The sequence below is a fragment of the Panthera onca genome, chromosome C1, assembly GCF_046562875.1.
Source record: "Panthera onca isolate mPanOnc1 chromosome C1, mPanOnc1 haplotype 2, whole genome shotgun sequence".
Classification (NCBI taxonomy): Eukaryota; Metazoa; Chordata; class Mammalia; order Carnivora; family Felidae; genus Panthera; species Panthera onca.
In genome coordinates, this window is record NC_138346.1 from 82,912,979 (window position 1) to 82,927,671 (window position 14,693).

The following is a 14,693-nucleotide window of genomic DNA, read 5'->3' on the forward strand; positions in this document are numbered from 1 at the left end:
GGTTGGTTTTCCCCCCTTTCTAATGTCCATGTTTGTGTGATAGTTTTCGTTACATGAACGTTTAAATTCTTATGAGCAATTTTGTAGCTGCTTGTTTCTACATTTTAAATAAAATATTTGCTGCCTAGATATATTTTAGCTCTCAATTTTATTCAGCCCCAATAATACCTGCAGCCGATATTTTCTCATTTTCAGAAATGACTGGTGTCTATTTTTCTTTTCATTGGAAGAATTCTTATGATACATAAAGTATATATTTGATATTTTTTCACAATATAATAGAAGTAGAAAGTTCCAGAATCTTTTTCAATGTGTCAGTATTTAATGGTTAGTAGTCATTAATGGTTTCTTTTTCTTCATACACTAATAAAATACCTAAAACAATAATCAGGGTGAGAAAAGACATAATACATGAATGTTAGAGGTGAGATGAAACAGTAGACAACACTATTAGAGGGAAAGGTGGAAGAAAGGGACTTTTTTACAGGTTATGGCATCAGATGTTGGGTTTTTAGAGAGAACTAAAAGCGCTTCCTTTATCTTAAGTACTATTAGGTGTTAGATATCGAATGAGGTTTGGAAGAAAAACCATATTGTGCAGAGTGAATTAGAGTTTGCCCTGTTCACATTCAACAGTGCAGGGACAGAACTTATATTTGACTCTGCTTCACCTGATACATGGAGTTTTTGTGAGGTTGATGAGAGTTGTTTTGAACCCTACTGATTTCTGTTAAGTTTTGTTTCCTGGTACTCTGTTCTACAACTGACCACAAACCTAATTGTTTACTGGATTAATGTTATTTTGCTTCCTCTATTCAACTTACACTGTTTCTTTCATCTTTCAGGCTTTTGAACACTTACAACAATTAGAATTAATAAGGCCCATGGAAAGAACTTCAGTAAATACACAGAGAGAGTACCAGCTGATGAAACTACTTTTGGATAATACTCAAATTATGAATGCTTTGCAGAAATACCCCAACTGTCCTACAGATGTTAGGCAGTGGGCAACATCCTCACTAAGCTGGTTATGAACATAACCAGTGGCTTCACTTATGGAGTTTCAGGCATACTTCTCTAAGGAACTAAAAGCTATTGTCCTTTAACAAGATATGTTATTACATTTTTTTATATTTATAAAACTGTATTTTTGTATTTATGGGAGACTGTTATACATGTAGGTCTTGGCTATGTCTTGCCTTTGAATCATGAACAGTTACATGATTTATAATTCCAGTGGTTTACATTATATTGTAAGAGTTCAAAGAAATAAATGTGACTGTTTTAGGAAATGAACCATATGCTTATTTAACACTTGTCAAGTATTTATGTGGCATATATATTTGAATAGTTCGTTCCAACCCAGCAGCCAAGTGTTTTTCACAAACCCTAAAGCAGTAAAGAAACAATGGTAAGAGTTGTGGTGTAATGATGAGTAATGTTTTTGTCCAATGGGAAGTGCTGCATTGGTTTTCTCCATGGATTTTTGGTTTCTGTCCCAGACCCAGGTTTTCTAGCTCAGGATACTGACCAGTTTGGCCAGAAGATGGTTCACATGGAAGAAAAAAGAAAAGTTTGAACATTTTCTTCCAGGCTTCTCAAAAGTGGTACTTACATCATTTATAGAAGAATGCCTTGTAGAATTTTTTTTTACCAGGCATATTCTTGCACCTGTCATAGGCCCAAAGGATCAGAATTTAGAATGAGTCTTTTTAATAGGGACTTTAGGAAATGCCTGGAAAAACATTCTCACAATTAATGGGAAGTGCTTGGCACTATCAGGTAAATATATTTGTATCAAAAATCCCTAAAGCGAATGTGGAAAATGCGCACCTCATAAATTCAGGAGTCCAGGAATTAATACAGGTATATGTTTAAAATGAAATTTAGTAAGTTAGTGACTTCCTTTATTCAAGAATATTTAATTGCCTATTGTTTTCATGGAAGGTTTACAGTAGACAGTCCATATGCTTGTGTAGTTCATAAACCTTTTGAATATCAAACGCCCTATGATATTCAGGTTCTGTTAGGAAAGCATGGTAGTGACAGTGTTCAGAATCACAGAGGTAGAGAATGATGGACAGATCCTGGAATTCAACTCAGGTTTGACTGACACCAAAGCCCTGCCATCAAGAGCTAAAATGCATTAACGAGTTTTGGCACATATTTTTTAAAGTATGCTGTAAGAAATGACTTATCTGGTTTTTAAGAAATAGCAGATGAAGAATGGAATGTAAGACTTCTGTGCATAAAAGTAGCTCTTCAGTTCAACCTATTTTTTTGCAGACATAGCTGGTCCTTCCCTGCCTTCTCAGTCTTCAGATCACTGTCATTTACTTTTCAGCAGTGTCTCAGTAAAGGTAAGGCTTGCATACTGGTTCTATGCAATAGTCTACAGATTTTTAGGGGATATTTTGCCAAAATACTTAGCATGGTAGCATCACTATTAACTAGAAGCAAGGATTTTTCACTTGAGCTTAAGTTTTCCCTTTAAGAAAAATTTCTGAACTATTTTAGGGAAGTATTATCTGCCTTAAAGGCACTCATTGTGAAAGAAAGCACCTAAAGAACTTGATTTGAAGATTGCAAATTACTAGCTTTTTTAACATGCCACTAAAAGGCTGGAAGCTCTCATCTGCCTTCCTGGATACATAAGACCTACAGAAGCTCCATCAACATCCAGGTATACAGATTATATATTTATATATATAACATATATATTATACATCATTCTCAGTGAAACAGTTCTTAAAAGCAAATTAGAAAAAAAAATGTTAGAAAAGGTCATACAAATAAAACATATGCCTACGTTAGAAAGGCATTGAGAGGAGGAGTGTTGATGTTCCCCTTTCTGTATTCCCTAATACAAAGAAGCTAAGATGTACTGGGAAAAACATTACGGTCCATCTCTTAAATTGCTTAAAACATCATCAATAAAAAAATCTGAAAATCTTTAGTGAAAAATTTTTAAGAATATTAACAAATAAGGCTTAAGGATATTTTCTTCACGTACTAGAGTCATGTAGCCTTTTAACAGCACAAAAATACCTGAGCTATAGGGGCGCCTGGGTGGCGCAGTCTGTTAAGCGTCCGACTTCAGCCAGGTCACGATCTCGCGGTCCGTGAGTTCGAGCCCCGCTTCAGGCTCTGGGCTGATGGCTCGGAGCCTGGAGCCTGTTTCCGATTCTGTGTCTCCCTCTCTCTCTGCCCCTCCCCCGTTCATGCTCTGTCTCTCTCTGTCCCAAAAATAAATAAAAAACGTTGAAAAAAAAAATTAAAAAAAAAAAAAAATACATGAGCTCCATGAGTCATCAGATTGGAAAACAGGTGGGGAAGAGTTTTAGAGGCCTCAGTGTGATCCCTCCAGTGCCCTATCCGAAACAGGATCTTACTCAAAACAAAACACCTCTCCAGTTCACGCGCACATGCTTGTGAATGGCTCTGAGGAATTAAAACCTGTTGGTCCAAACTTAGTATATCATAATGCTGTGTATGTTGAGTATATACCATCTATCAACTTTTGAATCAGTTTGGGAGAATACGCTGTGGAAAATAATTTCAATCTTTCAGTAGAGATTCAGTGCATATTCCACCATAGTTTGCCTTTTCATTTGGTTTAGAAGGCAGTGCAGGTTGTTTCAAACCACCATTACTTAAATGTCCTTTCCTTCACCTTTACCCTCAAAAATACTGAGAATTCATTGGAGTGAACTGTGACACTCAGTGCTACAATTTGGTGCTTTCTATCCCCCTTTCCTTTGAAAGCCACAGGATAAACAAAAGCCTTGGTAACAAAAATGTCAAAGCTAGTTTGACAATTACTCTTACTGATTGATTACCCTAAGTGAAAATGCCAGAATTCTTTCATTCAGTAGAATAGATATACCCTTAAGAAGTGTAGTTTATATCTTTGATGATTATTTCCTAAGCTACATTTTTCTGTTTCTGTATAACCAATGCCAGCTAGCCTCTGGTTTCCTAAAACTGGCAGGACCAACATACAAACTTTGGTGGGAATGCAGTCTGCTTAGACAATAAAGGAGGGAAATGCCACCCTTGATAAACTTGCCTTCTTTCACCACTGTCTCCATTCTTGCATATCTCAAGGTGTGAGCCTCACCATATTACAGAGCTACTTTTCCCCTCTTTAAGAATAATGTAGGGGCGCCTGGGTGGCTCAGTCGGTTAAGCATCTGACTTCAGCTCAGGTCATGATCTCACAGCTTGTGAGTTTGAGCCCCCCCCCCCCCCCCCCCCCCGTCGGGCTCTGCTGATATAGCTCAGAGTCTGGACCTGCTTCAGATTCTGTGTCTCCTTCTCTCTCTGCCCCTCCCCCACGAGCACTCTGTCTCTCTCAAAAACAAAAGAATGTATAGCAAAAGGAAAACTGCATAAGCAAATAATACGATATTCATTTTTTTTTTTTTTTATTTAACTCGGGGATGGAATGGGGATAGCATACATTTTATTTGTACAATATTTAACAATCACTTATCCAAGGTGGGGTTTTATGGGGCTTTTTTTTTTTTTTTTTAGCTTTTTGTTAAATACTTGCAGAAAAAAATAGCAAGTACAATTTGACAGTAGTACAACAACCTGTGCCCAAAACACTGACAAGAAATACAGAGTAAAGCTAAAATAATTGCTTACCAATATTTTGAGAGGTAACAAATAGGATATGGATTGAGACTGCATAAAAAATGTACTGCTGGTTGAATATCTGAGGTAAATGATGTTCAATCAAGATGCTACTTGTATCATTTTGCCCATAAATCAGTAAATAATTTTATGCACATTATACCAAATGTTTCTAAAAAGTAATTTTTTAAAAAGGTAAAAAAGAGAAACTGGAAAATATTTGTGGAGAAGCATTTTTTCTAAAATAGTAATCAGTTTAATTCCACTTAAACTATCATCTGGCCAGGGTTTTTTCCCCTACCCACCTGCATTTTACTTAAACGTAGCTGTTACTTAGGGTTGAGGAAAGGAGGAAGAAGAGGTTCTTTTTAAATTTGATGACAGATGATTCTACTTTAAATTCCAAACGCCTTTTGTTTTCCTGATTGTATTTTTAAAACATCACCATGAAAGATAGTGCAAGTTCATGGGACCAACAATTGTGAGGCACAGTCTCTGTTCTGGAATTCACAAGGTACCTGTAATAAACATTCAAACGAGAGTCACACTTCACATGCTAAAAACTTCCTAGCATCTAAAATACATACAAGAGCTGTGCAGGGCATAGACTTCGAATAAAGCCAAACACTGGTTAATCCATCAGTCCTATGGCAGTTGATCATAAAGCATTCCTTACGCGGAGATTTGGGCAAGGTTAAAGAGTGGAAGAGCAGCAGTTCTGATGGGTATCAGAAAGGCAAAATACAAGACGAATCATAAAGAGCACCATACACATGAGGAAAAAAATATTGGGGTCTCAGTTCACCCCAAAACAAAGAAGTCATCGTTTTTCTCATTCTTGGATCTATTTTTCAGTATCCCTAGCTCAAACCTTTTGTAAGCTTGCCCACTCTGCGCTGACTGTAAACCTAACATGAAAATGCCCTGCAAAAGAAAGTTTTAACAAGACTAGGTATCAGGACAGGTAGTCACTGGAACATTCTTATTTTACTGCTTATAAAAAGTGTTTTTCTATTAATATAGTTTTCAAAAGGATACAAGTTTTAAAGTTGGTTAGCTAGAGTTAAGTATAATACCCAGGATTTCTAAAAATGTTTTCTAACATGAAGAGAAAATAACTGATCTTATAAAATTTATCTCAAGTGCTCACATAAGCCAAACATTCATCATAATATTCCTTGTTTTTGTTTTGATTTGATTTTTTTTTTTTACTCTTAAAAATAGAATTAAATGTTTAGAACAGGTAGAAATTGGTCTTCAGGAGATTGACAGTTTCCATGTTATGAACATTGTCATTTTCCCATCTTGGTAAGTTTCAAAGTGGAAGTAAAACGAAATCAAGAAATTGAGATGTCAAGTACTTTTTGAAATAAAGAGGTGAAACTCAACATTGAAATGGGAATTCTTAGGAATACAATGAAAACTTGGGTATATATGTGACCCAAGAGCACAAAATTCTGTATGGTGTGTGGCACACAGACAACAATGCTATTACTCTTCTTTCCCTCCCTGCTTAGAGTCTGTTGACCTATGCATTATCTATAAATAATATAATTTATTATTCCCAGAGATTAAGTGCACATTATATGTAAAACGTAGTGTACTGTGTGGTTAAATAGCCATTTGAAGATAATACATTCACAGTGAGCTCCTGATAGTGACATGTAAAAAATTCTTGTATAAAATTAATGTATGGATTTTTAAATGACCTGACAAAAGTACATAGCATAATACTGGCTATTTGTTGGTCAGTAATCTAGAAATTCAGGAAATTAATGTTTTACTTTGGCCTGTATAAATTTGAGGAAGAATCCAATTATATTCTAATGTAATAGTGTTTTGAAAAGCACTTTGGCACCTACCTACCATCAGTTCCATTTTCTTATCAAGGAAACTATTCTAAATATCATAGTTGTGAAAGCAATTTATGGGAAGAGGCTAGGTTATATTACCTGTATCAACATCGGTTACCTCTAAATGTCATTGCATATTTTAAGTTTGTAAGTTTAACTTGTTATCCCTGATTTTTTTTTTTTTTAAAGCAGTAACATCTGAAATCTGTGCTTAAAATTTAATACCTCTATCCTAGGATAATTCTTCATGTATCACAGACATCAAATATTACTCTGACAAGATGGCACCAAGCAGAAATATAGTGATAAAGTTACAAGTCTCAAAGCAGAGAGTGAGGAATTCTGGGTAATGACACTTCCTGAGGTGATCCTTAAACAGTGATAAAGAATGTCCCACACACTGTTTGGTGAAAAGAAATACACTACAATTTTACATATATAAATAGGAAGAAAATCTATTTTAAAAGAATAAAAATGAAGAGCTTTCCAGTGTCACAGCTCACTTTAAAAAATTTAAATCATGCTTTAAATTTTCAAATATTCCCCAAACACAGCACACCTTTAAAAAAAAAAAAAATACTTAGGTAAGTATGCAATAATTTGGGAACTGGATAGAAGATGAAGCTTTAAAACATGGGAAGAAGGGGGAAATGACATTTTTTCATTTCAAAAAACAGCACTTTTTTTTCCTTAAATTACAAGCTAGCACAAGAAAAGCTAAAACACTGCTTTACAAATGGCCACTTAGTGTTGGCACTAAGCATAGCTTACCTTTTTTTCTTAAATAACACAGTGAATTTGTAATACCTTGTTAGAAAACATGGATCAATTTATTATTCAAATTTTGTTAGTGTTTTCAATTTTTATAATTTAGCAACCGTGGAACTGAGGTATACCTTGTTGAGGGAGGTTAAAGTAATGCTTGGAAGCCTCTTTACTGTACCCCACTTTGATGACTTTGTTTATGTACACAGAACAGCAGCACACTAAACATTCACAAGCTGTGTCATATTGGCATTACAATAGTCATTTATAGAAACACAACAGCAAATGCAATAAAAACAAGTTACCCTTTTTAAAATCTGAAATGAAAAGTTTTTGATTTAAAAAAAAAAAATAGCAGTAGTTCATTTAAGGAATTAGTGTCTTCTGACAGACATTAAGAAATCCAATGTCAGTTTTCAAACACTTGATTAGCCAGGTCCAAAAGATCCTTGATTTGGAGAGGGCCATGTTCTTCATGTACACTTTTTCAAAAGTTTCTTTAGAGTCTGCAACTTTTCTTAGTCTCACGTCCTTCACGTCTCTGCTGCAGGCAATGCTGTACGTCTCCCAGAGCCACATTTTCAAATGAGGGTCATCTTGACGTGTCCGGGAGACATCCTACGCATTTCTCACAGAAAATAAACTGTAAGCAGTTTCGTTAGCTTAGCAGCTCCAGTTCAGAGTCCTGTTTCTCAGTGTGTACACATGGTGCAACCATCATAGACTAGATTCTTTGGGAGGAAAGTCAACATTTGTCACCATCGTGACCACTGTTACAATGTCCTCTGTAGTAATGATATTTGTAAGTCTTTGCATCTGAGTAATTCTTTCACCTACACATCCAGCTGATAACCTGGCTTCTGCATCATGATCCCAACATTCTTCTATCGTTTCACAGAGCATTGCCATTCCCTAAAAAGGAAAAACATACACACAAAATTTGTTTTCTAATAGGAAACAGTAATATTTCCAAAAAGAAATTGCTATTTTTGTGAGTCAAAGAAAGTTCAAGATTAGCCAAGTTTGATATTATTTGTCAACATCCACTTATGAATATCTATTATATGCAGGAAACAGAAGAAAAGCATTAAAAAAATCAAACTTCTTAACACTGGAGACTCACAGCAGGTAATTAGGTATTTTTAATTCAAAAAATCCCTATCCATTGCTTATAAACCAGGTCAATTTGATGCTAACCCCTGAACTGGATTCAAAACTAAGGTGTATTTTTTTAAACCAATTTTTGTTGTTTTCTTAATATCAGCATTTCTGTCTTGTAGTTAAATAGAAAAAAAATATTAGAAAAGCATCCTCGAGATACTCTACCTGATTTTATCGATGTTTCCAGTTATATTTGGGCCAAAATAACGAGGGCAATACTGTTCCATTCTGCACCTACCTAAGTCTCTAGTTTTAGAGCATTCTTAACCTGAATATATCCCAATCCCAAATCAAAACATGGAGAGCAGAAAACGGCTTCCCTTTTAAATCTAGCATTAGGTGGTGATCATCAAGGTTACCCCAGTATCCACACGCTCAGTGTCAGGTACTCCTTCCCCCTGGGAAGCTTTCCAAATAGGATACAAACTCGTAGGACCACAGCAATGAGAGCCGCCTTAGGCTCTATGACTTTACCGTCTTCCCTCATAGCTCTAAAATTCTCTTGTTTCCAGAACTCTAGATAGAATATCCTGTATGAATATAACCTCCCCAGAAAATCCTCCCAGAAGAAAAGTGTGCAGAGATAGAAATCATTCTCTGAAAAGCATTTTACTGGAATTTCAAATGAAAAGCTACTGTATAACTTACAGCATGTTTCTGCCAATAATCTCTTAAAACAGGCCTCTTTTTTTTATGCACAACAACTTCCTGCATATCTTCAAGAGATGGATGCTGGCCAATTTCCTCCTCAAATGGCAACATGTATTCATCTACAGGTCCTGAAATGTAAAGAAAAAAAGTCATTTTAATTCAAATCTTCCTGACTTCCAAACTGGAACAAATTTTCTGAAACATACTCTGTATCACCTTTTCCCAACTGTTAACATGCTATAATGACAGGAGAGAAACAGACTCAACTACTGCCACAGTTTGACCCAAATGCTAATTTAGGAGAAATCAAAAACTCCGTGATTTGGCATGTAAACCTGCTAAGGATTCCGTAAAGGAGCTTTCTTATCTACCGAATGAGGAATGCCAATCTCCATATGTATATAGGACAAAGGGAACTTCCCTATCAATATTTGCAAATCAAGGCTATAATGTCCCTTTAAGGTACTTCTTACAATTCAAATCAGATGGGTAAACAGTGGCGCTTCCATTTCTGACAATTTGGGGCAATGTCTTGTGTAACAATCTTTACTCTGTGACACACCCTAACCGCCCCTTCCCCCCCGCCCCACACTCTGCCTGCACAACTATGTACCTGAGAGTCACACACCTCTTTGCCCTCAAAAGAGCTGCCAAGAATAGTTTTTAAAAAATCACAAACATACTGTCCAAATAGGGTTCCCAACCAGTCTTCAGAATGTGCCTTCACAGATGATTTATTCAACAAAATAAACGGTTCCTTTTAGGCATACTCAAATAGGAAAATGCAGTTACGAATTAATAATCTTATAAGCACTTATCCTAAATAGGAACTTCACATATGTCATTTACTTACATTTTACCTCTCTGCAGTGAAGGGAGCATTACCTCTATTTTACAGATAGGAAAGAAGCTCGGAAAAGTTCATGATTTACACAAGAGCATTCAGTGGTGGAGCTGGAATTTGAATCCATCTCTGCATGACTCCAAAGTCTGTGCTTTCAATCACTATACTACTGACCTGCCCTTGAAGGAAACCAGTCACTGAAGAGCAATTTCCTGTATAGACCTAAACCTTGTAACAGATACTCCTGGAGAGATACTCCTGGAGAGAAGGCCGTCTAACATCTAACTCCACCCTGTCTATATGGAAGACTCCTCCCTCAATGCCTGGATGGCCCGTGTCTGCTTGAGCGCTTCCAATGCCTCAGAGTATTGGTATTCTAGAGGGTCTATTCCGCTCCTGCTACAGTCCACAGGTCAGCAGCACTGGCACCAACTAGTAGCTTGTAAGAAATGTAAATAGCAGGCTCCAGCCCAGACCTACTGAGTCAGAACATGAACTTTACCGGGAGTTCAGTACATATTAAAGTCTGAGAGTTGCTGATTTTAAAGTTTACAGCACTCACTTTAGCAGTGTTCACACCATCCCCTCCTGCCCCATTTCAGACTTAGCCTGAATCTGTAAGTATTTCATAGCACATGCAAAAGCATTTAAGAAGTGTCAGCATCTGCCCTTTTCATTTTTCATAAAAACTTCTCTGATAACCCTTCTACCCGGAAAAAAAGCATTTTTCATTCCTCTAAACTCCCATATCACTCCTTTACATTTCTCAGGTATTATATTCATCCAAAATAACTCACTGGATATGTACGTACTGAGCACGGAGCTGGACCGTTCACACTTACCTTACTCTAGAGTTAATTGTCCAGGGTATATTTTATCCCCATAATTAGACTGCACATTACTTAAGGGCAGGGCCTTGTACATCCCCCATAACACCATATCTAATGGTTTGATTTGGAGAGTTCATATTATTAAAGTTCTTATGAAATATATTTTCCTAGAGTATCTGCCATCCAACCTACTTCTGCTTCTATAAATGCACATAATAAACATACCTCCTCTTCCACTTTGAGCCAAACTACACTGAACGTTCAAGCTTACTCTTCCTTGCATAGAACTTCTAAGCTAGAATTATATCCAAATTGCTTCAAACTTTCTTAGGTCTGGATCAACTCCCATGCCAAACCCATGATCTTAAAAGAATGAATGGCTGTCCATTCCTGAGCACTCTACCAAGTTCCCCTTAAAAGCACAGTACCCCAGTGGCACCTGGGTGGCTCAGTCGGTTAAGCATCCAACTTTGGCTCAGGTCATGATCTTACAGTCTGTGGGTTTGAGCCCCACGTCAGGCTCTGTGCTGACAGCTCAGCACCTGGAGCCTGCTTCAGATTTTGTGTCTCCCCCTCTCTCTGCCTCTTCCCTGCTCCCACTCTGTCTCTCAAAAATGAATAAACGTTTAAAAATAATTAAAAAAAAACGCAGTACCCCAAATCAAATTTCATGTACCAGAGGTAGTCTGTCCTACACTGAGAAACCATTAAAGTACTCGGAAAATATTCTTACAAACACAGGTTAAGTTGGTTTAAGTACTCTACAGTTTCTTCTATGGTCTTTCACAATCTGCAGGAAGTTTTTAGGTAATTATAAATTTAAAAAGATCAAGCTAATTTACATTTGTCAAGATGTTTGCCTTGTATCTGCACAACCAAAAGAAAGTGCTGTAACACAATTCAAGAGAATAGAGGCCTTATGAGAAGAACTAAGGACTAATTTTCTCACACCAGGAATATAGTATGCAAGTTTATAATCAATCAGTGCAAATATTTATAAGACTTGAACAAGGATTTAAATAACAAAAACAAAGAATAGGAATCCTGTAGAACCAGTGTGATAGAGAATGCAGCTGGTGTTCACAATAATGTCTACATCAGCTCAGACTTTCGATGCTTTTAGGAGGCAGGATTTAACCTATGGTATATCCAAAGGCATGCTCAATTCTGTCATGGAGGACAGACTGTAAATTCCATCTGGTTAGGTATATTTTGGGCATCATGGGAGTGATGAACAGACTCAGCTGTGAGTGACTTGGGACGGAAAATCCCCCAGCTCTTCTTCATCCATCTTCTCTTGCCATGAAACTTGACTTTGGAACCTGAGGGCAGGCAGGACCTGCAGGACCTACAAAAGTAGCAGCCCTGTCCCTACATCTGGATCAGAGTTTCAAATCTAGGTTTCACCATGTACCACCTTGAAGCTAAAACTGACAATCCGCTTAATTTCTACTTAAAATTTGAGACTCAAATTGTTCACTGGTAAAACTAAGATAATAACTACCTCCAAAGTCGTTTTAGGAAATAAGCTAGACGTATGTGAAGTGCCCGGCAAAACACCTGGCAATGGTAAAGATCAATACATATCAATCAATACCTTCCCTCTCCAGCCTGCCCTCATCCCCTGCCTCCTGAATTCTCTTTAAGCTACTGGAGACCTGTAGTCTACCTAAAAAAAAATTTTGTACTTTAACATAATACCTTTGAGTGTAATCATCCCTTTTCGTACATGTGTAGTAGGCAGTAGGCATATCTTTTTAAAAAATATTTTTTCCCTTACCATCTGCAGCAGTACAGCGAGAAGCCAGTTCCCACAGGACTAATCCCATGGCGTACATATCTATCCTCAAAAATGCATCCCTTTGGAAGTTTATAGCACCCTCTAATACCTCTGGAGCCATATACCTCCGGGTACCAACCTGAAAAAGATGTTGAAAGCAAACAGTACTTATTCATTAACTTTATGAACTAGTATTTTATGATTCTGTAAAAAGAAACAAAACCAAGCATGGTCTGCTATCAGGTAACTAAATTATAACCACCAGACTACAGAGTCCAGCAGAATTTTATTCCGTTTCAAGTAGTAACAGCCAAGACACTGGAAGTGGGAAGTTTCCATCAGTAGGGATTGCTTTAACAGTACCATGCAGCTCTTAAAAAATGTGGGGGTAAACCTGGACTGATAAGGAAAGATTCCCAAAAACACTGTACAGCAAGGAACAAAACAGTATATATGCTAAGATCCTTTCTGGGTATACTTAATAAATACATCAGGAGACATGCTGGGTGTTGGCTTAGAATTTTTCCCCCTTCTGGAAGTAATCACAAAAACACTGGTGGTTTTGTTGGAGACGAGGACAAGAAAAACTACTTTTCAGTTGCCCTTCTGATTCCTGTTTGAAATGTGTCTAAAAAAAATACTCCTTTTTGAGGGTTTCTCTTTCTCTGTTAAAAAAAAAAAAATAGTATATAACAAAAAGAATTAGCCAAGTAAAGGATGGATAAACTTTTTAAAGTTCTATTTCTATAAAGTCTATAATATTTATTTATTCATGAATTCTGTCTTGGCATTCTTTATTTATATCTGTCCCTAACAATTTGGTATTTCTTAGTAATGTAACTATGGTTACCAAGCTACTATAGCTTGCTTTGGTTGACAGTATTCATATATGAACGCTTAAAAATTTTATAAGATAGCTGGGTGGATCACAATCTAATTGAGTTTTTGTAGATTTAGGGAGTAGCCCAGATAATGGGTTCCAAAAAGCTCTATCCTTAGGTGACTGATCTCTAGACTAGAAGTTAGATGATTATCTGCAAATACACATATAATTGAAGTGTTTAAAAAAAAAAAAAAAAAAAAAAGGAATAGATCACTAAGACTCCCAAGTTCAGGTTTTTAATTCATTTAATAAGAGAATGTTTTAAAGAAAGAAAAAAAATAGCAGCTCTGTTTTGCTACTCTGAGTAACTAATTGTACTAGGAGCAAGCATTTCTGAACACCTCCTAAAGATAAATGTATGCCATCCAAAGTAGTTTTCTTATGAAATGACAACTACCTTCAAGCATAAAATGTCCTCTTTTATAAATTAATAAGATAAAAATCTTATTTTTCTCCAGCATTCTTTGCAGTATATAAAATGTACAATAAAGTGTATTTCGAAATTTTCTGGTCCATGAAATATAAAGTCAAGGGAACCACTTATGTAATTATTTTTCCTTCTCATGTAAACCAGTTGAGAGGGCAGTAAAAGATATGAATGGGTCCCAAAATTATTTCATAAAAAAAGGAGGGGAGGGTTATGAGATGCCAGAGGATTAAAGTATTTCCCAATTTCAGTTTTATGATAATCACACTATCAGCTCAGACGTTTGTCCCTAGGCCTCCTGCACAATCTCCCATCTCTGTAATCTACTCCACAAGACTGCCTTCTTTCAAACACATCTGGTGTCAACTTTTCGAGAACTATGACTGCTGACCACTGCTCTAAACTAGATTCTTATATCATTATTCAATACTGCCAAAATTTGTTATGCGATGATTCTTTAATAACTATTCTTGGAGGACAATATACTAGGAAAAATGAAAGCTGAGTATTCGATTACCAAATTATTTCCATGATTTGAAAGATGAAGAGATAATCATACCAACTTGGTAAGGAAATGTCACCTTTCAGGTTAAACTGGTCTTCTTAACAAAAAGGTGATCTTTTGGAGTGAAAGCACCTTTACTAACCTTACAGTTTCTGAGGATAAATGTATGGATACTGTTACTTTCCTATTTGGCTCTCTTAAAGATTCCTGTTGTTGACAGCTCTTTGTACAAGATCCTGACTAGACAGGCTCATTGCACAGGGCTTTATAAGTGCTTTGAACTCTGGAGAGAATTCAGAGAAAAGCTAAGAAGTAATGAAGCACTAAAGACCAAGAAGCAAGAAACTATCATTATT

General features: G+C 36.5%; 2 protein-coding genes across 13 annotated transcripts in view; one reads left to right on the forward strand and one right to left on the reverse strand.

The window, feature by feature from the left end:
- The window catches only part of ORC4 (origin recognition complex subunit 4), an 81,621-nt gene extending 80,314 nt beyond the window's left edge, over nucleotides 1–1,307 (forward strand). For all 11 annotated transcript variants that reach the window (XM_081796373.1, XM_060626419.2, XM_060626420.2 and 8 more), the window contains one exon: nucleotides 846–1,307. In XM_081796373.1, the coding sequence (XP_081652499.1) occupies nucleotides 846–1,034 (189 nt within the window). In that variant the 3' untranslated portion in view covers nucleotides 1,035–1,307. The remainder of the gene's footprint in view (nucleotides 1–845) is intronic.
- Nucleotides 1,308–5,816: 4,509 nt separating this feature from the next.
- ACVR2A (activin A receptor type 2A) overlaps nucleotides 5,817–14,693 on the reverse strand; it is an 82,475-nt gene continuing 73,598 nt past the window's right edge. For both annotated transcript variants that reach the window (XM_060626402.3, XM_060626401.3), the window contains 3 exons: nucleotides 12,523–12,661; nucleotides 9,066–9,196; nucleotides 5,817–8,168 (listed from right to left, as the gene is read on the reverse strand). In XM_060626402.3, the coding sequence (XP_060482385.1) occupies nucleotides 7,974–8,168; nucleotides 9,066–9,196; nucleotides 12,523–12,661 (465 nt within the window). In that variant the 3' untranslated portion in view covers nucleotides 5,817–7,973. The remainder of the gene's footprint in view (nucleotides 8,169–9,065; nucleotides 9,197–12,522; nucleotides 12,662–14,693) is intronic.